A 25,186-nucleotide genomic window follows, 5' to 3' on the forward strand; every position below is an offset into this window, starting at 1 on the left:
GTGTTTCCCCTATATTCATTTAGCAAATTGTTGCCGCACTCCAAAAAATATGATAAAATAAAAAATATACAGTGAGCCTCAAAAGTATTGGGACAGTGACATATTTTTGTTTTGTTTTGGCTCTGTACTCCAGCACTTTGAATGAGGTTAAATTGCAGACAGTCAAATTTAATTTGAGGATATTTTCATCCATATCAGATGATCCGTTTTGAAATTACAGCACTTTTTGTACATAGTCCCCCCCCACCCTCATTTTAGTGGACCAAAATGTCTATTAAGTAGTAAAATTTAAAATATTTGGTCCCATATTCAGAGCATGCAATGGCTGGAACCAGGTTGTGACTTTACAAATTTGTTGGACGCATTTACTATTTGTTTTGGTTGTGTTTCAGATTGTTTTGTGCCTAATAGAAATTAATGGTAATTAATGTATTATGTCATTTTGGAGTCACTTTTATTGTAACTAAGAATAGAATATACACTACATGACCAAAAGTACGTGGAAACCTGCTCGTCGAACATGTCATTCCAACATCATGGGCATTAATATTGAGTTGACCCCCCTTTGTTGCTATATCAGCCTCCACTCTTCTGGGATGTTGGAACATTGCTATGGGTACTTTCTTCCAGTCAGCGACAAGCACATTAGTGAGGTCGAGCACTGATGTTGGGCGATTAGGCCTGGCTCGCAGTCAGCGTTCCAATTCATCCCAAAGGTGTTCGATGGGGTTGAGGTCAGGGCTCTGTGCAGGCCAGTCAAATTCTTCTATACCGATCTTGACAAACCATTTCTGTATGGACCTCGCTTTGTGCTCAGGGGCATTGTCATGCTGAAAAAGGAAAGGGCCTTCCCCAAACTGTCGCCACGGGGTTGGCAGCACAGAACCGTCTATAATGTCATTGTATACTGTAGTGTTAAGATTTCTCTTCACTGGAACTAAGGGACCTAGCCCGAACAATGAAAAACAGCCCCAGACCATTATTCCTCCTCCACCAAACTTTACAGTTGGCACTATGCATTGGGGCAGGTAGCGTTCTCCTGGCATCCTCCAAAACCAGATTTGTCTGTCGGACTGCAAGATGCTGAAGCGTGATTCATTACTCCAGAGAACATGTTTCCACTGCTCCAGAGTCCAACGGCGGCGAGCTTTACTCCACTCAGGCAGATGCTTGGCATTGCGCATGGTTATCTTAGGCTATCTTAGGTTATCTTGTGTGCCCTACCACTTGGCGGCTGAGCCGTTGTTGCTCTTAGGCGTTTCCATTTTACAATAACAGCACCTACAATTGACCGGGGCAGGTCGATCAGGGAAGAAATTTGACTAACTGATTAGTTGGAAAGGTGGCATCCGATGACACGTTGGAAGTCACTGAGCTCTTCAGCAAGGCCTTTCTACTGCCAATGTTTGTCTATGGCTGTGTGCTCGATATTATATACAGTTGAAGTCGGAAGTATACATACACCTTAGCCAAATACATTTAAACTCAGTTTTTCACAGTTCCTGACATTTAATCCTAGTAAAAATTCCCTGTCTCAGGTCAGTTAAGATCACCACTTTATTTTAAGAATGTGAAATGTCAGAATAATAGTAGAGAGAATTAATTATTTTAGCTTTTATTTCTATCATCACATTCCCAGTGGGTCAGAAGTTTACATACACTCAATTAGTATTTGGTAGCATTGCCTTTAAATTGTTTAACTTGGGTCAAAAATGTTGGTTAGCCTTCCACAAGCTTCCCACAGTAAGTTGGGTGGATTTTGGCCCATTACTCTTGACAGAGTTGGTGTAACGGAGTCAGGTTTGTAGGCCTCCTTGCTCTCGCATGCTTTTTTAGTTCTGCCCACACATTTTCTGTGGGATTGAAGTCAGTGCTTTGTGATGGCCACTCCAATACCTTGACTATGTTGTCTTTAAGCCATTTTGCCACAACTTTGGAAGTATGCTTGGGGTCATTGTCCATTTAGAAGACCCATTTGCGACCAAGCTTAACTTCCTGACTGATGTCTTGAGATGTTGCTTCAATATATCCACATAATTTTCCTACCTCATGATGCCATCTATTTTGTGAAGTGCACCAGTCCCTTCTGCAACAAAGCACCCCCACAACATGATGCTGCCACTCCCGTGCTTCACAGTTGGGATGGTGTTCTTCGGCTTGCAAGCCTCCCCCTTTTTCCTCCAAACATAACTATGGTCATTATGGCCAAACAGTTCTATTTTTGTTTCATCAGACCAGAGGACACTTCTCCAAAAAGTACGATCTTTGTCCCCATGTGCAGTTGCAAACCGTAGTCTGGCTTTTTTATGGCGGTTTTTGAGCAGTGGCTTCTTCCTTGCTGTCGATATAGGACTCGTTTTACTGTGGACATAGATACTTTTGTACCCATTTCCTCCAGCATCTTCACAAGGTCCTTTGCTGTTATTCTGGGATTGATTTGCACTTTTCGCACCAAAGTACATTAATCTCTAGGAGACAGAACGTGTCTCCTTCCTGAGCGGTATGACGGCTGCGTGGTCCCATAGTGTTTATACTTGCGTACTATTGTTTGTACAGATGAACGTGGTACCTTCAGGTGTTTGGAAATGACTCCCAAAGATGAACCAGACTTGTGGAGGTCTACAATTTTTTCTGAGGTCTTGGCTGATTTCTTTTAATTTTACTATGATGTCAAGCCAAGAGACACTAGGTTTGAAGGTAGGCCTTGAAATACATCCACAGGTACACCTCCAATTGACTCAAAACATGTAAATTAGCCTATTAGAAGCTTCTAAAGCCATGACATCATTTTCTGGAATTTTCCAAGCTGTTTAAAGGCACAGTCAACTTAGTGTATGTAAACTTCTGACCCACTGGAATTGTGATACAGTGAATTATAAGTGAAATAATCTGTCTGTAAACAATTGTTGGAAATATTACTTGTGTCATGCACAAAATAGATTTCCTAACCGACTTGCCAAAATTATAGTTTTCTAACAAGACATTTTTGGAGTGGTTGAAAAACGAGTTTTAATGACTCCAACCTAAGTGTATGTAAACTTCCGACTTCAACTGTACCTGTCAGCAACAGGTGTGGCTGAAATAGCCAAATCCATTAATTTGAAGGGTTGTCCACATACTTTTGTATATATAGCGTATTTCTTAACACTTCTACATTAATGTGGATGCTACCATGATTATGGAAAATCCTGAATGAATCATGAATAATGATGAGTGAGAAAGCTACAGATGCACAAACACAGTATCATACCCCCCAAGACATGCTAACATCTCACCATTACAATAACAGAGGAGGTAAGCATTTTTGGAGGAAGGGGTATTATATGTTGTGCGTCTGACTTCCTCACTCATAATTATTCACAATTCATTCAGGACTATCTGTAATCATGGTAACATCCACATTAATGTAGAAGTGTTTAGAAACACTCTATTCTTATTTATAATAAAAGTGACTACAAGATGACATAATACATTATTTACCATTCATTTCTATTGGGCACAAATCATCTGAAATTTCTCATTGCAGAAAGACATGGCATCTTTAAAATCATCACATGTTCTTGGATCCAAACAACTAACGTATAAATGAATACAAATCGTATCTGAGGCATTGAAACAATCTGACATTAAAGTATCTGAGTTACTTACTTGTATACTTAGAAACTGTCTTGCTCTGTCCTACAGTTGTGTTATCTCCAGCCACTGCAGTGACTGTGAAGAGGTACTGCACTCCAGCAGTGAGAGCAGTAACATTAACAGACGTTTCTGTGGTATTCTGACTGCCACTGATATTGCCATCAGTCCATTCTACTCTGTAGAAGGATCTGTTTCCCAATGGTTCAGTCCAGTTCAGAGACACAGATGATGTTGTGATTTCAGTGAACATGAGGTTTCTGATGATTGCGGGCTCTGTGTGTGCAAGAAAGGGGGTTTGAGGGACAATAGACAATAGTGTCTTTAAACATTGACATTGCAGGCTGACTTGTGCAATCCAGCACACATTGTGAGAGAGTTTGTGTAAATCTTGACGAAACAAGTGTCACTCAACACTAGTCTCGGATAGAAATACCATCAAATAAACAATAACTTCTGAACAAAGATATGAAACAAAACATGCAGTGTTTCCCCTATATTCATTTAGCAAATTGTTGCCGCACTCCAAAAAATATGATAAAATAAAAAATATACAGTGAGCCTCAAAAGTATTGGGACAGTGACATATTTTTGTTTTGTTTTGGCTCTGTACTCCAGCACTTTGAATGAGGTTAAATTGCAGACAGTCAAATTTAATTTGAGGATATTTTCATCCATATCAGATGATCCGTTTTGAAATTACAGCACTTTTTGTACATAGTCCCCCCCACCCTCATTTTAGTGGACCAAAATGTCTATTAAGTAGTAAAATTTAAAATATTTGGTCCCATATTCAGAGCATGCAATGGCTGGAACCAGGTTGTGACTTTACAAATTTGTTGGACGCATTTACTATTTGTTTTGGTTGTGTTTCAGATTGTTTTGTGCCTAATAGAAATTAATGGTAATTAATGTATTATGTCATTTTGGAGTCACTTTTATTGTAACTAAGAATAGAATATACACTACATGACCAAAAGTACGTGGAAACCTGCTCGTCGAACATGTCATTCCAACATCATGGGCATTAATATTGAGTTGACCCCCCTTTGTTGCTATATCAGCCTCCACTCTTCTGGGATGTTGGAACATTGCTATGGGTACTTTCTTCCAGTCAGCGACAAGCACATTAGTGAGGTCGAGCACTGATGTTGGGCGATTAGGCCTGGCTCGCAGTCAGCGTTCCAATTCATCCCAAAGGTGTTCGATGGGGTTGAGGTCAGGGCTCTGTGCAGGCCAGTCAAATTCTTCTATACCGATCTTGACAAACCATTTCTGTATGGACCTCGCTTTGTGCTCAGGGGCATTGTCATGCTGAAAAAGGAAAGGGCCTTCCCCAAACTGTCGCCACGAAGTTGGCAGCACAGAACCGTCTATAATGTCATTGTATACTGTAGTGTTAAGATTTCTCTTCACTGGAACTAAGGGACCTAGCCCGAACAATGAAAAACAGCCCCAGACCATTATTCCTCCTCCACCAAACTTTACAGTTGGCACTATGCATTGGGGCAGGTAGCGTTCTCCTGGCATCCTCCAAAACCAGATTTGTCTGTCGGACTGCCAGATGCTGAAGCGTGATTCATTACTCCAGAGAACATGTTTCCACTGCTCCAGAGTCCAACGGCGGCGAGCTTTACTCCACTCAGGCAGATGCTTGGCATTGCGCATGGTTATCTTAGGCTATCTTAGGTTATCTTGTGTGCCCTACCACTTGGCGGCTGAGCCGTTGTTGCTCTTAGGCGTTTCCATTTTACAATAACAGCACCTACAATTGACCGGGGCAGGTCGATCAGGGAAGAAATTTGACTAACTGATTAGTTGGAAAGGTGGCATCCGATGACACGTTGGAAGTCACTGAGCTCTTCAGCAAGGCCTTTCTACTGCCAATGTTTGTCTATGGCTGTGTGCTCGATATTATATACAGTTGAAGTCGGAAGTATACATACACCTTAGCCAAATACATTTAAACTCAGTTTTTCACAGTTCCTGACATTTAATCCTAGTAAAAATTCCCTGTCTCAGGTCAGTTAAGATCACCACTTTATTTTAAGAATGTGAAATGTCAGAATAATAGTAGAGAGAATTAATTATTTTAGCTTTTATTTCTATCATCACATTCCCAGTGGGTCAGAAGTTTACATACACTCAATTAGTATTTGGTAGCATTGCCTTTAAATTGTTTAACTTGGGTCAAAAATGTTGGTTAGCCTTCCACAAGCTTCCCACAGTAAGTTGGGTGGATTTTGGCCCATTACTCTTGACAGAGTTGGTGTAACGGAGTCAGGTTTGTAGGCCTCCTTGCTCTCGCATGCTTTTTTAGTTCTGCCCACACATTTTCTGTGGGATTGAAGTCAGTGCTTTGTGATGGCCACTCCAATACCTTGACTATGTTGTCTTTAAGCCATTTTGCCACAACTTTGGAAGTATGCTTGGGGTCATTGTCCATTTAGAAGACCCATTTGCGACCAAGCTTAACTTCCTGACTGATGTCTTGAGATGTTGCTTCAATATATCCACATAATTTTCCTACCTCATGATGCCATCTATTTTGTGAAGTGCACCAGTCCCTTCTGCAACAAAGCACCCCCACAACATGATGCTGCCACTCCCGTGCTTCACAGTTGGGATGGTGTTCTTCGGCTTGCAAGCCTCCCCCTTTTTCCTCCAAACATAACTATGGTCATTATGGCCAAACAGTTCTATTTTTGTTTCATCAGACCAGAGGACACTTCTCCAAAAAGTACGATCTTTGTCCCCATGTGCAGTTGCAAACCGTAGTCTGGCTTTTTTATGGCGGTTTTTGAGCAGTGGCTTCTTCCTTGCTGTCGATATAGGACTCGTTTTACTGTGGACATAGATACTTTTGTACCCATTTCCTCCAGCATCTTCACAAGGTCCTTTGCTGTTATTCTGGGATTGATTTGCACTTTTCGCACCAAAGTACATTAATCTCTAGGAGACAGAACGTGTCTCCTTCCTGAGCGGTATGACGGCTGCGTGGTCCCATAGTGTTTATACTTGCGTACTATTGTTTGTACAGATGAACGTGGTACCTTCAGGTGTTTGGAAATGACTCCCAAAGATGAACCAGACTTGTGGAGGTCTACAATTTTTTCTGAGGTCTTGGCTGATTTCTTTTAATTTTACTATGATGTCAAGCCAAGAGACACTAGGTTTGAAGGTAGGCCTTGAAATACATCCACAGGTACACCTCCAATTGACTGAAAACATGTAAATTAGCCTATTAGAAGCTTCTAAAGCCATGACATCATTTTCTGGAATTTTCCAAGCTGTTTAATGGCGCAGTCAACTTAGTGTATGTAAACTTCTGACCCACTGGAATTGTGATACAGTGAATTATAAGTGAAATAATCTGTCTGTAAACAATTGTTGGAAATATTACTTGTGTCATGCACAAAATAGATTTCCTAACCGACTTGCCAAAATTATAGTTTTCTAACAAGACATTTTTGGAGTGGTTGAAAAACGAGTTTTAATGACTCCAACCTAAGTGTATGTAAACTTCCGACTTCAACTGTACCTGTCAGCAACAGGTGTGGCTGAAATAGCCAAATCCATTAATTTGAAGGGTTGTCCACATACTTTTGTATATATAGCGTATTTCTTAACACTTCTACATTAATGTGGATGCTACCATGATTATGGAAAATCCTGAATGAATCATGAATAATGATGAGTGAGAAAGCTACAGATGCACAAACACAGTATCATACCCCCCAAGACATGCTAACATCTCACCATTACAATAACAGAGGAGGTAAGCATTTTTGGAGGAACGGGTATTATATGTTGTGCGTCTGACTTCCTCACTCATAATTATTCACAATTCATTCAGGACTATCTGTAATCATGGTAACATCCACATTAATGTAGAAGTGTTTAGAAACACTCTATTCTTATTTATAATAAAAGTGACTACAAGATGACATAATACATTATTTACCATTCATTTCTATTGGGCACAAATCATCTGAAATTTCTCATTGCAGAAAGACATGGCATCTTTAAAATCATCACATGTTCTTGGATCCAAACAACTAACGTATAAATGAATACAAATCGTATCTGAGGCATTGAAACAATCTGACATTAAAGTATCTGAGTTACTTACTTGTATACTTAGAAACTGTCTTGCTCTGTCCTACAGTTGTGTTATCTCCAGCCACTGCAGTGACTGTGAAGAGGTACTGCACTCCAGCAGTGAGAGCAGTAACATTAACAGAAGTTCCTGTGGTAATCTGACTGCCACTGATATTGCAATCAGTCCATTCTACTCTGTAGAAGGATCTGTTTCCCAATGGTTCAGTCCAGTTCAGAAACACAGATGATGTTGTGATTTCAGAGGCTGTAAGGTTCATGATGACTTCAGGCTCTGTGCATGCAAGAGAGGTGGGTGGGGGAGAGAGAATAAATATTTCTGGAATTATTACAGAAGTAGGTGTTGTGAGTAAGAGCCATGAACATACAACGTAGGGTAGGAAGGCATTGCGGAGGTACCGTAAAGATTTTGTAGAAAGAAGACCACAGTTTTAAAAACCATAGTTGTTTAAGGAGAGCTTGTCAGGATCAACATTGAAAGTTATTTTGAGTCCAGGACAAGACTTAATCATGGTCAAAACCAGCCCTTAGTGTAAAATACTCACTTGTTGTGCAGCAGCAGTTGAAGTTTTGGTCATTGTTACACAGGACATTGACAGTTACAGTGGCTGTAGTTAAGTTGGAGGGAACTGGGACATTGCCAGTACACACAGTGCAGTTGGCATCTACCTGAACAGTACTCCCAGTGTGTGTTGCAACACCTTTGAAATCCGTACCGGGAGTGCCTAAAATGGTAGGAGAGTTCAGGGTTGAGGGAAACAAAATCAGGACTTATTAGGATATTATATAGTGTACATGTTTGAATAACATGTGCCTTGGCTATGTTTCTGGAACTTTAACATGAAGTTTACTTTGAATTATGAATCAACTATCTAAATAATATATTTACTTCAGATTCATCTTTCATAAATTCTTCAAGTGGAAAAGACTATACTTACATTGAGCTTCTGAGCACTGTAAGGAAGAAAAGGAGGACAGTTAGCAGACATACCAGTAGAGGTCAGAATTGTCTCAGAAAAGCGTTGTCAGAACTAGTTGTCTCGACAAGGCTTGGCCTATACCAACACTCTTACCATCATGGGCCACTTAGTATCTGCCTTCGTACATTTCACATTAGGATTCTGTGCAGTAATACACATGACTCTTCTCTTGCTCTAATAGTCTCTACACAACTTTTCAAACATAGACTAAATATGCATCCTCATTTGAGTATGTTTAGTAGGTTTGAGAGAACACACACATAGAAGCACCCTTTGTCAGGAATCCAAAATCAGATAAAACATCAACAGGCATCTTATAACTTGTTTATTTCGTAACATGGCAGTATAGCTACCGGTTCTCTAAGGCTATGGGTGGGAAAAACCTGTTTTCTCCAGTGTTATAGGCATGCAGGGACCTGTGGCTCAATCTCTGGCTCCTACATATTCCACAACCTGAATAAACTCTTTCTATGTCCCCTTGGGACAGCCAGGTCATGACACACACTCTTGAGGGGTTGTTTATCAAGGGTGAGGGTGATATGTGTAACAATATAATTTTTTTGCACATCAGGAAGGGTTATTTACACTTGTGATGGTTGTGAAAAACCATCCTGTTCTTTCCCTCTCCACCATGGTTTCCTTTATGCCATGAAATGCTACACTGTTAAAAAGATCCTGTAATTGTACGATACACTACAGGCTACTGGTTGCAGTGAAAGTACAATAAGCAACAAGTTCTGTTGTATACTTTTAGCCAGTACTCCTGAAAGTAGAGTCCATGAGCCAAAAGTGGTCCCCAAAAATTGAGTACTACATCACGTATGTGCAGATATGTACAATAAGTAAACGCTCTATCTATCTCACTCTGCTGTTTCTGATTTTTTGAAAGGGCTTTATAAATAAATTTGATTGAAATTTGATTGAATACCCAGTAACTGCTAGTAACTTATTTGCAATTAGCTGCCAATAACTTACTGTGCTTTAACTGAACTTTACTGATTACAAGATAAATCAAATTGTATTTATCACATGCTATGAATACAACAGGTGTAGTAGACCTTAACATGAAATGTTACAGTTCAAGAAAAAGTTAAGAAAAGATTGACAGAATAAACTCCTGGAGGGCAGGTAGTTTGCACCCGGTGATGTGTTGTGCAGACCTCACTACACTCTGGAGAGCCTTCCGGTTATGGGCGGAACAGCTGCCATACCAGGCGGTGATACAGCCCGACAGGATGCTCTCGATTATGCATTGTGCATCACCACCTGGGGGCGGCCCGTCAGGAAGTCCAGGACCCAGTTGCACAGGGCGGGGTCGAGACCCAGGGTCTCTAGCTTAATGACAAGTTTGGAGGGTACTATGGTGTTAAATGCTGAGCTGTAATCAATGAACAGCATTCTTACATAGGTATTCCTCTTGTCCAGATGGGTTAGGGCAGTGTGCAGTGTGATGGCGATTGCGTCGTCTGTGGACCTATTGGGTCGGTAAGCAAATTGGAGTGGGTCTAGGGTGTCAGGTAGGGTGGAGGTGATATGGTCCTTGACTAGTCTCTAAAAGCACTTCATGATAACGGAAGTGAGTGCTACAGGGCGGTAGTCATTTAGCTCAGTTACCTTAGCTTTATTGGGAACAGGAACAATGGTGGCCCTCTTGAAGCATGTGGGCACAGCAGACTGGGATAAGGATTGATTGAATATGTCTGTAAACACACCAGCCAGCTGGTCTGCGCATGCTCTGAGGACGCGGCCGGGGATGCCGTCTGGGCCTGCAGCCTTGCGAAGGTTAACACGTTTAAATGTTTTACTCACGTTGGCTGCAGTGAAGGAGAGCACACAGGTTTTGGTAGCGGGCCGTGTTAGTGGCACTGTATTGTCCTCAAAGTGAGCAAAAAACTTGTTTAGTCTGTCTGGGAGCAAGGCATCGTGATCCGCGACGGGGCTGGTTTTTCTTTTGTAGTCCGTGATTGACTGTAGACCCTGCCACATACCTCTCGTGTCTGAGCCGTTGAATTGCGACTCCACTTTGTCTCTGTACTGACGCTTAGCTTGTTTGATTGCCTTGCGGAGGGAATAGCTACACTGTCCCTTACAGAAATAATACCTGAAAATACAGTCACTTTTTTATATTTACAGTGTAATAAAGAGCCCTCTGGTTCGGGTAACCATACAAATGGTTATATAAAAGGTTATTCAAAAAACTGATAGAAAATAGGTTGTCCACAGCAGCCCAAAAAAGGGTTCCCCTATGTGGACCAAATGAAGAACCACTTTTTGGTACTAACTAGCACCTTCTTTTGGAGAGTGTAGGTAATCTGTAGTCTCCAAGCCTGATACCATATTACCCACCCGTAGAACACCTTCCTAATATTGAGAGCAGGTGTTCATAATGTTTGTATACTCAGTGTATAAGACAGTCTAGTGACATACAGTGGTTCCTCCTTTAAAAGTTGCATCATACTGCAGCACCACTTGTGGGCTGCTGCAGCATTCCGTTGCACGTTAATTATTTGTCAGCCATTTTCTCTGTTAATGTGAGTTAGTGCTAATTTGACCACCAGAGGTCAACTTTGAGAAGCATTTGATAGTCTTCGATATTGGCATTACCAGAGATTTTAAAAGCTTTTTTGTAATAACATAGTTTATGGGGTTGATTTTAAGAAATTAGGCTTAATTCATTTGATTAATATTATGGTGTTTCTATTCTGAGAAAAATGAAAAATGAAACCCTCAGGGTTTCCATTAGGATGGAATAGAAAATATGGCGCTGTACAACGTGACGGTCGGGAGTAGGCTACAGCATAAGAGGATTGGAGGATTCTAAATTAATATCTAAGGGGCATAACATTTCCACACCCTAATTGTAGTGTAACCAAACTTTCAGTTGAGTGTACTTGCTCTTTGCTTTCTCTACTTTTCTACTGGAAGTTGATGCTGTTGCTATGCAAACTCTTGCTAGCTAGTTAGCATAACAAATTACTAGTTAGAAATTTTTAGACTTTGGGTGTGTTCTTAAATTGAATCTGGAGTGCCTGAGCTCATAAATTCAGAGCATTGTCAGATTGTCTGTTTGTAAATTCAGACTGTTTCGTTCTTGGACAACACACTGGACGTTCAGGCCGAGGAGTAGGGTTGATTTGAGCGTTCTGGCCTTACAACGGCAGTCAAGCACCCAAGCTAATGTTGGCTAGCTTGCTAGCAACTTCCAGACACAAATGAGACCACTATGAGCATTTTACTCGCCCTAGCAGAGCTGGTTAGGCACTTTTGTGTTAACCAGAGCGTTGGTCACTGTAACTGTGCTGCTGGAAAAAATGTAATTACGCTTTTTTGCCGACGTTTACTGACACCGGCCATATTCAACAGGTGTTGAGCACTCGTAAATTCATTATTCTGCGCTCTGGTACACTCAGACGAGAGTGCTCTGAAATTGGAGAAGATAGCCAGAGCGAATTTACGAAAGCACCCGAATGTCCATTGAGAACGCACAATGACTATACCATTTAGCTAAGCTAAGAATGACGGGAAAAATCAAGTCAACAAATTTTGGGTAGTTAGATAGCCTATAGTTAATATACTGTCAAGTTTGATGTATAACTACTAACGTTAGGTAGATAGCATATCATTACAGCAGTATGTACCGGTATGTTAGCTATGTGGTTCGTAAGGACAGCGTAGCTAAGAAATTGTCAGCCAACATAATGTGTAAGGTATCTTATTTGAAAAGTCATTACTTTATTACATTGAGTAGCAAGCTACCACGAGGATGTGCTCTATTGATGCTGCGGCTTGACCATGCTTTTGGTACACAGTTGATAGCGCACTGGACTTCGGGCAAGAATGATGAGGATGAGTGTTCGAAACCTGCTCACTGCTTGTTTCATCTGAAGTCGTGCACATTTATCAGTTTATTATTTGGTTTATATTGCCCATTCATTGTCAGTTAGAGACACAGTAGTGCATTGGGACCCAAAAGCATAATCAATCTGGTCTGTGATAGGGGGGGTTCACACCTAGCTCGGCTATTAGACTATCCTTTAGTAAAGGTTGAATAGTCTGTTGTTCAGTTATTAGCCCCCCTCCCTAACTTGCAACAAATACTTGCTCCTCGCCCTCTTCCACGCGTCATTCTCCGCCTGTGTTGCTCGCTTGTGGGTGTGCTGGCAGCATATGGCAGCACCTTCGGTTGTGCGTCAAGAATTCTGCATAGCAAGTTTGTATGAAGGTCTGGTTATTCACAGGCAAATCGTTATATGCTATGGAGGTACATTTGTGTCTTTTTGTCAAGAGCAAAACTTTATTTTCGATCCAAAATAATATAATTATTTTAACTTTTTTATTCTTACTTATTTGTAGACAAATTTTCAATGATGTATGAGATTGGAGTTGTTCTTCATCAACAGGTAATACATAAATCATGAAGCAGGTAAAACATTTCACTTTCAATTTCAATGCTTTTTTTCAAGATACAACAATGTCATCTTTGGCGGTATAGATGGATTTTCAAGGAACGTAAGTATATTATTTTGTATGCATATTGAATATTTCCGGTCACCTAATGAAAAACCAAAATACCATTCTGGTGTTAAGCTTTCTGTGCTGTATTGACCTATCCTGAAAATGACATCTGCTGCTTTAGAGTGGACAGTCTTATCTCAGTTATTGTTTTCATATTTACAAAAAATAGCTATTTTCTTTACTTTCAGAATGCGAGGTGATCAAGGGGTCGAAAATGTAGATATTGCCAGATGTACAGTTGAAGTTGGAAGTTTACATACCCCTTAGCCAAATACATTTAAACTCAGTTTTTCACAATTCCTGACATTTCTTTCATCACATTCCCAGTGGGTCAGAAGTTTACATACACTCAATTAGTATTTGGTAGCATTGCCTTTCAATTGTTTAATCTGGGTCAAACATTTCGGGAAGCCTTCCACAAGCTTCCCACAATAAGTTGTGTGAATTTTGGCCCATTCCTCCTGACAGAGCTGGTGTAACTGAGTCAGGTTTGTAGGCCTCCTTGGTCGCACACGCTTTTTCAGTTCTGCCCACAAATTTTCTGTGGGATTGAGGTCAGGGCTTTGTTATGGCCACTCCAATACCTTGACGATGTTGTCCTTAAGCCATTTTGCCACAACTTTGGAAGTATGCTTGGGGTCATTGTCCATTTGGAAGGCCCATTTGTGACCAAGCCTAACTTCCTGACTGATGTCTTGAGATGTTGCTTCAATATATCCACAGAATTTTCCTACCTCATGATGCCATTTATTTTGTGAAGTGCACCAGTCCATCCTGCAGCAAAGCACCCCCACAACATGATGCTGCCACCCCCATGATTCACGGTTGGGATGATGTTCTTCGGCTTGCAAGCCTCCCCCTTTTTCCTCCAAACATAATGATGGTCATTATGGCCAAACAGTTCTATTTTTGTTTCATCAGACCAGAGGACATCCCGCATCTTCACAAGGTCCTTTGCTGTTGTCCTGGGATTGATTTGCACTTTTTGCACCAAAGTACATTCATCTCTAGGAGACAGAACGTGTCTCCTTCCTGAGTGGTATGACGGCTGCGTGGTCCCATGGTGTTTATACTTATGTACTATTGTTTGTACAGATGAATGTGGTACCTTCATGTGTTTGGAAATTGCTCCCAAGGATGAACCAGACTTGTGGAGGTCTTGGCTGATTTCTTTTGTTTTTCCCATGATGTCAAGCAAAGATGCACTGAGTTTGAAGGTAGGGCTTGAAATACATCCACAGGTACACCTCCAATTAACTCAAACGATGTCAATTAGTCTATCAGACGCTTCTAAAGCTATGACATCATTTTCTGGAATTTTCCAAGCTGTTTAAAGGCACAGTCAACTTAGTGTATGTAAACTTCTGACCCACTGGAATTGTGATACAGTGAATTATAAGTGAAATAATCTGTCTGTAAACAATTGTTGGAAAAATGACTTGTGTAATGCACAAAGTAGATGTCCTAAACAACTTGCCAAACTATAGTTTGTTAACAAGACATTTGTGGAGTGGTTGAAAAATGAGTTTTAATGACTCCAACCAAAGTGTATGTAAACTTCCGACTTCAACTGTATGTTCACTGTCCGAGGAACAGGCCGTGGAAGCTTATTGCTGGCAAAAGTGTCCATAACCAGAGGTAATTAAACTGTTCTGTGTTCTTTTTCTCTCTTCCTCTCTGCCTGTCTTGTTGTACATGGAACCTGTCTCACATGCATTAATTAAAAAACCCTTAAGATGTCAGCTGTTCATTTTCATATTTACACCACATAAACACTCAGCCATTTTCACTGGACGATCAAGCCCCTGTTGCTGCCAAGTCATGATTTGCCTGGTGGTTAGCCTTGCAATAAGTGGTGAGACACATAGCCCTCTATTTTTAAATGTTTCAGGTACACTCAGATAGGTGTCTGCGTCACATACAGTCAGTCAGTAACCACTCACAACTTGCATTTCTATAACCTCAGACCCAACTATTCATGGAGGAAGACCACATTACCACAGAGATTACGTCCCCCCCCCCCACAAAACCTTTTCTTTCTCTCTGTTAGAGTAGAACAATAATGGAGAGATGTTTGGAGTGCTGTGACATGTCAGTCCTACAAATTGCTGCACAGTTTGGAGGAAGAAGGCTAACTTGACCTGTCAAATTCTATCCACCTCTTCTGTGTGGGATATGTGTTTTTTTAACCCTTATTTAACTAGGCAAGTCAGTTAAGAACAAATTCTTATTTACAATGACAGCCTAGAAACAGTGGGTTAACTGTCTTGTTCAGGGGTAGATTGACAGATTTTTTCCTTGTCAGCTCAGGGATTCGATCTAGCAACCTTACACTCTAACCACTAGGCTACCTGCCATGTTCATACCTCGTCTGCGGGCAGATCTGCAGCATTTCACAGAGAGTTGGAATAATCACCCTTTAAGTACAGAGGCGAACCTGACACCTCACCAGATGTTGCCTTAACACTACACAACATTCAAATGATCAAGTCATCATCAAGCTTCAAGTGGTTTTTATGTATTCATTTGTGATCTGGTAATGTAAAAGTCCAATAATGACATTATCTTATATTGTTTGTCCACATGTGTCTGTTTTTTAGCATACAGTACTCTGTAGCCACTTAGTGTGGACACCAGGGGAGACTACCCACACACAGAATCCTGTTGAACAGTCTCTAACTACCTTATTTTCTCAATAACAGTCTCGCTCCTTCACTTCATCCCTCTCCCTCTCCCCTTCTCCCTAAATCCACTAGGTTATATCAGCTGTGTTGGTGAACCCCTCCCGCATCTGAATTGGCTGACACAGAGGGCACAGCATGATCATTGGTGAGAGGTCACTTGGTCTGGTCAACACAAACTAATAGTAAAGAGATACTTTACATTAAAATACAGATAGAGATGTAGTAGTCCCAGAGTTAATGATCCAAGGTCAGTTTTGCATTTCACCTCCTGATGATTATGATGACTGACTGTGTTAGAATAAAAAAACAAGACTTAATCATGCTCTCTCTCTATCCATCTGTCTCTCATCTGCAGGTATGTTTTGATGTGAGAGAGGAAGCCAGTCCCATCATCGCCAGCTCATCCACTCTTAAGATAACCGTCGGGCCAACTGGGGGCCCAAGGCTGGTTATGAGACACCACTAGAGACACTAATTGTGATGAACTGAGAGAATATTAGGGTAGCACTGTGATTCATGAATCATATGCTGTCTTCCCTGCTCCTCTGTTTTACCTCTTTTCTGTCTTCTACACCCCTCTCTCCACCTCTTCCTTTATAATGCACACCATGTGCATTGAAGTACAGATTGAACTTGTATTTATAATATATTACAAATATAATATTTATAATGCATGTATTATGTATTTATAACACCTGAATAATGAACTTTAAATAAAGCGTTTCACGTTCTCCACTGGTTGAAATGAAGTATCTCATTGAAATACTAGACCTTTATTTCACCAGGTAGGCCAGTTGAGAACAAGTTCTCATTTACAACCTGCCCAAGATAAAGCAAAGCAGTGTGACAAACACAGAGTTACAAACGTACAGTCAATAGCACAATATAAAAGAAAAATAGAAAAATCTATGTACAGTGTGTGCAAATGTAGAAGAGTAGGGAGGTAGGCAATAAATAGGCCATAGAGGCGAAATAATTTACATTTTGCATTAACACTGGAGTGATAGATGTGCAGATGATGATGTGCAAGTAGAGATACTGGGGTGTAAAAGAGGAAGAGGGTAAGTAATAATATGGTGATGAGGTAGTTGGGTGTGTTATCCTGTGTCCTAATGCAGATGAAGGGAGTTAGATATGCATAGGAAGTGTAGTGTACTGTTTATTTTCTGTATCTTAATTACAAATCAGCCTTTACTTAAATCATGTTTCTAGTCTATTGCATAGTTACAATGTGGAATCATGGATGTACCAGGTGTATAACTGTAATACATACATGCAGACACAGAATCATTCAAAGAATGGAGTTTGATACACCTGGTACTGGAAATGACTGAGAAATAATGTCAGAGATTCATACCTGAACTGCAACTTTACTTGCCAAGGAACAACAATGGAAACAAGATGACCCTGAGCTCAATTTTGAGTATAAATATAATATAATATAAATATAATATACATTTGCAAACCTGTTTTTACTTTGTCATCATGGGGTATTGTGTGTAGATTGAGGAAAATTGTATTTAATCAATTTTAGAATAAGGCTGTAACGTAAATAAATGTGAAAAAAGTGAAGTGGTCTGAATACTTTCCGAATGCACTGCATGTCCAGAGACCAGTGTAGTGTGTACCTTTAGATGCTATCAGGTGGTGCACATCAAGGTTTTCCCCATTCTTACACCACACAGGGAAATGGAACAGAAAAATAGTTCCCTTTATTGTATGATTAGCTGTTATAGAACCCACTCTCATACAATGAATACACTCAATAGACACACACACACACACACACACACACACACACACACACACACACACACACACACACACACACACACACACACACACACACACACACACACACACACACATAGCCCTTTTCCTACTATTTTCTCTGTGCTCTGATGTATCATGGTAACTTGCCAGTTTCCTGGTCCAGACCAACACAATCTTAATGATTAGTCAAAACTAAACATTCCACCAACACAAACCGCAGGCCTTGGCTGATATCCTGCGGTCCACTCTGTTTACCAGACGGCTAAACATTAAACCCACATCACCGGCCCACTATACAAACCCTGTTCTCTCCCACACATCCACAGCTATGCAGTCCAGTAGATGAGGAGATTCATTTACTCCACTTAACATACTGGTTACTGTCTGGTTAGAAGAGTCCTACCCTTCATTACATCAGCCATAATAAGGGCACACTTCACAACTTAGGTAACAACAATGATGAGGAAGTTGATTAAAATGTTGTAATATAAAAACCCGGACCCAGATCCAGATCAAAACCTGGACCCAGAGCAAAACCCGGACCCAGATCCAGATCAAAACCTGGACCCAGAGCAAAACCCGGACCCAGATCAAAACCTGGACCGAGAGCAAAACCCGGACAAAAATCCGGACCCAGATCCAGACCAAAACCCAGACCCAGACCAAGATCCAGACATTTCAGATCCAGACCTAAAGATAGCACAGTCATTGGGACATTCAGTGGGGCAGGAGGGTGATGTCCTCAGTCATCACCCCCCGCTACTCTCTGGAGACCCTTCTCCCCTCCTTAGCCTTTCAATCGCTATTCACATCACCAACCCTACCCTTCCTCCCCACTCCCTCCCTCCCTCCCAACCTTCCGCTCTCTTCTCCCACCCCCCTCTGTTCTCATATTCTTCCTGAAGGCCAGGGGCACCACACAGGGTGTGGGTTGGTGAGATTAGGTTCTCTGATGTAATGAAGGTCTGGCAGTGCTCACATTGTGATAAAGTGAAGAGACCGAGACTTACTGGCATCTTGTAACTTGAAATACAGCTATAGATGTTTTTCATAAACTGACATTAACAATCTGTTACCCTGACATCACGTGTTTGATTCCTAAAAACATTTCCATTACTTATAAGGGAATTTGGAGGGAACAGTAGTCGAAATGGGACTTGAACCTACAACTGTGCGATTGTCAGTAAAAAACCTAAGACATTATGCCCAAAAGGTCCAAACATCTTCATAGAGTTGTTGATGTTATACTATGAATGTTATAAAAATGTCCCGTTCACCAGATACTTGTGTATATTCATACATAGAAGGAGGAACTAATTCACTGTAGTTCTGCTCTCTGTGGATTGTTGCGTGACAACATATTATAGCCCTGTCAAAGCCAACAATCAGATGATATTTGACGTTAAAGGGGGGCTTTTGGGGGCTCCCGAGTGGCGCAGCGGTCTAAGGCACTGCATCTCAGTGCTTGAGGTGTCATTACAGACACCCTGTTTTGAATCCAGGCTGTATCACAACCGACCGTGATTGGGAGTCCCATAGGGCAGCGCACAATTGGCCCAGCGTCATCCAGGTTTGGCTGGTGTATGCCATCATTGTAAATAAGAAGTTGTTCTTAACTGACTTGCCTAGTTAAATTAAATGCAATTAAAGTGGCAGTACAGTCAGAAATGTGATTTTCCAGTTTGTTTATGATATTTATGATATTTTATGATTGATATTGTGAAAATGATAATATTATGGCCTTACAGTGTAAGAGCTTTTTGAAGAAAGAAAATGTCTGGAATTTCAGCCTGTTCAGGTGGGATGGACATTTTGGCCCACAGCTTGACATCACAATTGGATCTGATTATTCTGACCAATGACCCACATGATCAGACTGAGCATTTCAATGGCAAAATTGGGCTCATGGAAATAAATGATACAACATTTTATTGAGTGGGGGCTTTAAGACAGTATAATAGCGCTGAAATAATGTGTTTAATATCAATTCACTAGACCAGGCTTAATAACCATAGAATAATCTAAATCTATCTTTAAAGATGTATTCTGTTCTGTGGGTGTTTCCCACGCCTTTAACAACCACTGATGGGTGTTTGCAGAACACAAGTCTGAATTAAGAGACATTAGAACGAGAAATTTGTAATGGGTGACACACTTTTACTACTTGTCAAGTCAACTTGTGAAAAAGTAATGCAGCACTTCAGCATCAGCAGATACAGTCCCTCTTCAGAGGAAGAGAATGTGGTCGCCAAGTATAGTAAGTTACTAGTGGTGGATAAACACTCACAGACAAATGGTTCCTGGACTCTGTGAGAAAAACTGACAACAAGAACATGATTGTCGCTACTATGGCAACCTTATGTGTTGATATATTTATGTTTTATTGACCTCTGGGGATATGAGATCCGAGATCAACTGGCATGAGCTATTTGGGAGACACTAGCTACTGTACTAGAGCACAACAGTAGGCGAGAGTAAGGACATTCTCCTGTTTACAATATCCTGGGAGGTTTATCATCATCCTTACCCCCCAGCCCTACAGTACTCTACTGTCGCAGATCCACAGTCCCCCTGGGTCATACTGACCGTTGATTTCTTTCCAGACAAACATTTTCCAAGACCTGACTGCCCATAGGCCAAAAGCTAAAGTCTTGACCCCCTTAGTTTTTCAGTACATGGTTTAGATAAGTTTTCTGCAGTGTTTAAATGCCATAACAGATCCAGTGGGAAGCTACAGTAAATTGTACCAAAAGTAGGTGAATTCGTTAAACATTATATAAGTTCTTTATCAGTACCAGGGAATTAGGAATATAATTGTTGCTTGACCACAGCATTTTGCAGATAACGAGAACTGAGAAGCACTATCGTCCACTTGATTGTCTCATGTTACAGGAGCACTTTCAAACACAATTCTTTAAGATGCTGTGAAATTGTAATACATTTGTCTCAGACTGTGCCTGTGACCTCCTGTATGGTGTATCTCTGCCCCTTGGCTCGGCCAGGCCGACTCAGAGAGAGGAAATAGCTGTGCTGAGCATTAAGTAAACATTACATCAACCCTGAGTGGGACTGCTCTGCCCGCCTCCATCACTCCTACCCATTTGCTCTCTCTCTCTGCCTAGCTTCTGATAGAATTTCAGTTCCTTCCTTCATAATAACAGTCCCAGTTGAGAAACAATGAAGAAATCCCTTTCGAGACGTTTATTCAACGACCAAACCCACTCAACCCAATTCCTTGTGGCTAGATAACAAGAAAGAAAGAACACAGAGAGAAATCCCAGAGGCTTTTGTTTGTGATTACTACCGCACGTTCTATCCTGGGATAGGTGGTGGTGCTGCCCTAAACTGGCAGCAGGGTCTGTCCTAGGATAGGTGGTGGCAATGCATGACTTGTTGTTCCAAGAGCAGCATATCCAGCCAAGTAAAGTGTTATTCTTTGCGCTTATAAATGATCTAGCTCTAATCAAAGTACATCTAGACAACTGGGGGGGGGGGGCTTGGCCTAGATGGGTGGAGGGAGGGTGGGTCTTCAAAGTTAAATCAATGTGGCCTTAGATGTCCTTTTTGGTAGTGTGTCTGTGCGTGCTCACGTGCAACCTAGACCTGATTGAGCTCCTCTGATATGAGCATTTTTGGGGGGTTTTGAACATTTTAATACTTCATTGAGACAGGAAAAACTAAAACTGGACCTCATATTTTGTAGTATTTTATGCAATAAACCCTGAATTGCTGATGTTATGTATTGACCATTGAGAGGCTTTGAAGCCACCGGTCAGCCATATTGGCACTCCCCAGTAGGAGCAGTCCTCCATAGGAATGAATGGAATTCTACAGTGTTTCAACTACATGTTTCAAGGTCAAAATTACATGTATTTATTATGTTTTGTTGTTGTAGTGGGGACAGTAACATTAGTAATCTCAAACAATTATACTTGAGGGAAAATGTTTTTATATATTAAAACAAATATATTTAAGTTTAGCTCACATAATATAATTTACAAATATACAGTAAGGTGTCTGTAATAGAATGAATGTGGCAAAAACGAATGTAGACATTAATAAAGGCATTTCCATAGCTTCCAAAATATGCTTTACAACGTGGAGGAGTGCCAAGATGGAGGCAAGGTGGCTTCAACACAGCAACCCCTATCTGTCATCTAGTGTATATATAAATAATATCTTTTATTGCTAAATTTCAGTATAACTAGGCTGATATTCTGTAGTGCAGGAGTGGGTAGAGCATGGGAAGCCAGTATGAGGGTTCTGAAGCTGAAGTTCTACATTCTACACCGTGGGTAGAAATCATAGAAACAGAATACATAAATCACACAGGACCACTGGTGCAAAGTACTTAAGTAAAACTACTTTAAAGTACTACTTAAGTATTTTTGGGGGTATCTGTACTTTACTATTTATATTTTTTACAACTTTTACTTCACTACATTCCTAAAGAAAATAATGTACTTTTTACTCAATACATTTTCCCTGACACCCAAAAGTACTCGTTACATTTTGAATGCTTAACAGGACAAAAAAAAAAATCCAAATCACACACTTATCAAGAGAACATCCCTGGTCATCCCTATTGCCTCTGATCTGGCAGACTCACTACACACTTGCTTTGTTTGTAAATTATGTCTGAGTGTTGGAGTGTGCTCCTGGCTATCCATACATTTTAAAAACAAGAAAACGGTGCCATCTGGTTTGCTTAACATAAAGAATTTGAAGTGATTTATACTTTTACTTTCCATACTTAAGTATATTTAAAACCAAATACTTTTAGACTTTTACTGAAGTAGTATTTTACTGGGTGACTTTCACTTTTACTTGAGTCATTTTCTATTAAGGTATCTATACTTTCCCTCAGGTATGTTAATTGGGTACTTTTTCCACCACTGCACAGCACCATATGTGAACTTATCATTTGAAAATGCTGGACCTCACATTTATTCTTGCTGGTCATGAAACCAGCACCACCCATATACGCTTTAGAAAATTAAGAGTTCTAGTAACTATACATCTATGGTAGAAATGGCACAGAATAGGCCTACCCAGGCTGAAGACTGCTAGAGCTCAAGACTCATCCATCACCAAGGCCGTAGCTGCAGTGAAGGCTTAAGTGTGTTGACTTTGCTGCTCGATCTGTTATTGACTTTTGACCTTGTATTTTGCACAACAACTTGAATATTTGCACTTCTTATTGTACTTGCACTTATTGTATGCATATGTTGTATCATATGGTTTTATGTTGTGTGTTTGGCACTGTATTATGAGAACTCTACTCTTGGAGGTGTGGCAGGTAGCCTAGCAATTAGAGAGGTGAGTAACCAAATGGTTGCAGGTTCAAATCCTGGGTCCTGTGTGAAAAACCTGACACCGAGTGAGCTGGGTACCAGAGGGTTTGCGGCTATCAAATCCTAGATGCCCTTGAGCAAGGGACTTAACCCCACACAACAACACTGCCCAGTGTGGCAGTGCTCCAAAACCTGTTTGTGTGTGACTCTCTGAGGGGTTCAAAAAGGAGGTCAAATTCCAGTTGGACCTTGTGTGCAATTAACCAATAAAGTGATGGGACAATTTCAGCTTCCAGGAATTGTGTACTGATCCTTGCGACATGGGGCCGTTCATTACCAGTAGCGGATGATAGCAAGATGGTGCTGATAGAGATGGTCGCGTTGTGTTCTTAGGAAACTATGCAGTATTTTGTTTTCTTATGTATTATTTCTTACATTGTTACCCCAGGAAATCTTAAGTATTATTACATACAGCAGGGAAGAACTATTGGATATAAGAGCAACGTCAACTCACCAACATTACGACCAGGAATACGACTTTCCCGAAGCGGATCCTCTGTTCGGACCACCACCCAGGACAATGGATCGGATCCCAACCCAAAACAACGGCGCCACAGAAGGGGCAGACGGAGCGGTCTTCTGGTCAGGCTCCGTAGACGGACACATCGCTCACAGCTCCCGAGTATACTACTCATCAATGTCCAGTCTCATGACAACAAGGTAGACGAAATTCGAGCAAGCGTTGCCTTCCAGAGAGACATCCGAGACAGTAACATTCTCTGTTTCACGGAAACATGGCTCACTCGGGATATGTTATCAGAGTCGGTACAGCTACCCGGTTTCTTCACACGTCGCGCCGACAGAAACAAACATCTCTCTAGTAAGAAGAAGGGCGGGGGTGAATGCCTTATGATTAACGACTCGTGGTGTAACCATAACAACATACAGGAACTCAAGTCCTTTTGTTCACCTGACCTAGAATTTCTTACAATCAAATACCGACCGCATTATCAACCAAGAGAATTCTCTTCGATTATAGTCACAGCCATGTATATCCCCCCAAGCAGACACCTCGACCGCCCTGAAAGAACATCACTGGACTCTATGTAAACTGGAAACCATATATCCTGAGGCTGCATTTATTGTAGCTGGGGATTTTAACAAAGCTAATCTGAAAACAAGGCTCCCTAAATTTGATCAGCATATCGGATGTGCGACTCGAGCTGGCAGCATTGTGGATCATTGCTACTCTAACTTCTGCAACACATACGAAGCCCGTACCCGCCCTCCTTTCGGCAAATATGACCACAACTCCATTTTGTTGCTCCCAGCCTACAGGCAGAAACTAAAACAGGAAACGCCTGTGCTCAGGTCTGTTCAACGCTGGTCCAACCAATCGGATTTCACGCTTCAAGACTGCTTCAATCACGTGGACTGGGATATGTTCCGGATAGCCTCAGACAACAACATTGATGTAGACACTGACTCGGTGAGTGAGTATATTAGCAAGTGCATTGATGATGTTGTACCCACGGTGACTATTATAACCTTCCCTAACCAGAAACCGGGGATTGATGGCAGCATTTGCGCAAAACTGAAATCGCAAACCACTGCTTTTAATCATGGTAACGCGACCGGAAACATGACCGAATACAAACAGTGTGGCTATTCCCTCCACAAGGCAATCAAACAAGCTAAGCGTCAGTATAGAGACAAAGTAGAGTTGCAATTCAACGGCTCAAACACGAGACATATGTGGAAGGGTCTACAGTCAATCAAGGATTACAAAAAGAAAACCAGCCCCGTTGCAGACACCGACGTCTTGCTCCCAGGCAAATTAAACAACTTCTTTGCTCGCTTTGAGGACAATACAGTGCCACTGACACGGCCCGCTACCAAAACCTGTGGGCTCTCCTTCACCGTGGCCAACGTGAGTAAAACAGTTCGATGTGTTAACCCTCGCAAGGCTGCTGAACCTGGTTGAGAGAATGCCAAGAGTGTGCAAAGCTGCCATCAAGGCAAAGTGTGGCTACTTTGAAGAATCTCAAATCTCAAATATATATTTGTTTGGTTTAACACTTTTTTGGTTACTACATGATTCCATGTGTGTTATTTCATAGTTTTGATGTCTTCACTATTATTCTACAATGTAGAAAATTGTAAAAATAAAGATGGCAACAGACCTTAA

General features: G+C 41.1%; 1 protein-coding gene across 5 annotated transcripts in view; it reads right to left on the reverse strand.

Annotated features, from left to right (window-relative positions):
• Positions 1-25,186, reverse strand: part of LOC106584595 (receptor-type tyrosine-protein phosphatase eta) — a 98,710-nt gene that overhangs the window by 45,935 nt on the left and 27,589 nt on the right. For 4 of the 5 annotated variants that reach the window (XM_045706244.1, XM_045706246.1, XM_045706245.1 and 1 more), the window contains exons 2-5: positions 8,691-8,706; positions 8,298-8,477; positions 7,766-8,026; positions 3,649-3,909 (exon numbers count right to left, since the gene is read on the reverse strand). In XM_045706244.1, coding sequence (XP_045562200.1) covers positions 3,649-3,909; positions 7,766-8,026; positions 8,298-8,477; positions 8,691-8,706 — 718 coding nt within the window. The remainder of the gene's footprint in view (positions 1-3,648; positions 3,910-7,765; positions 8,027-8,297; positions 8,478-8,690; positions 8,707-25,186) is intronic. The other variant, XM_045706248.1, reaches the window with a different exon arrangement.

Source organism: Salmo salar, chromosome ssa23, assembly GCF_905237065.1.
Source record: "Salmo salar chromosome ssa23, Ssal_v3.1, whole genome shotgun sequence".
Taxonomy (NCBI): Eukaryota; Metazoa; Chordata; class Actinopteri; order Salmoniformes; family Salmonidae; genus Salmo; species Salmo salar.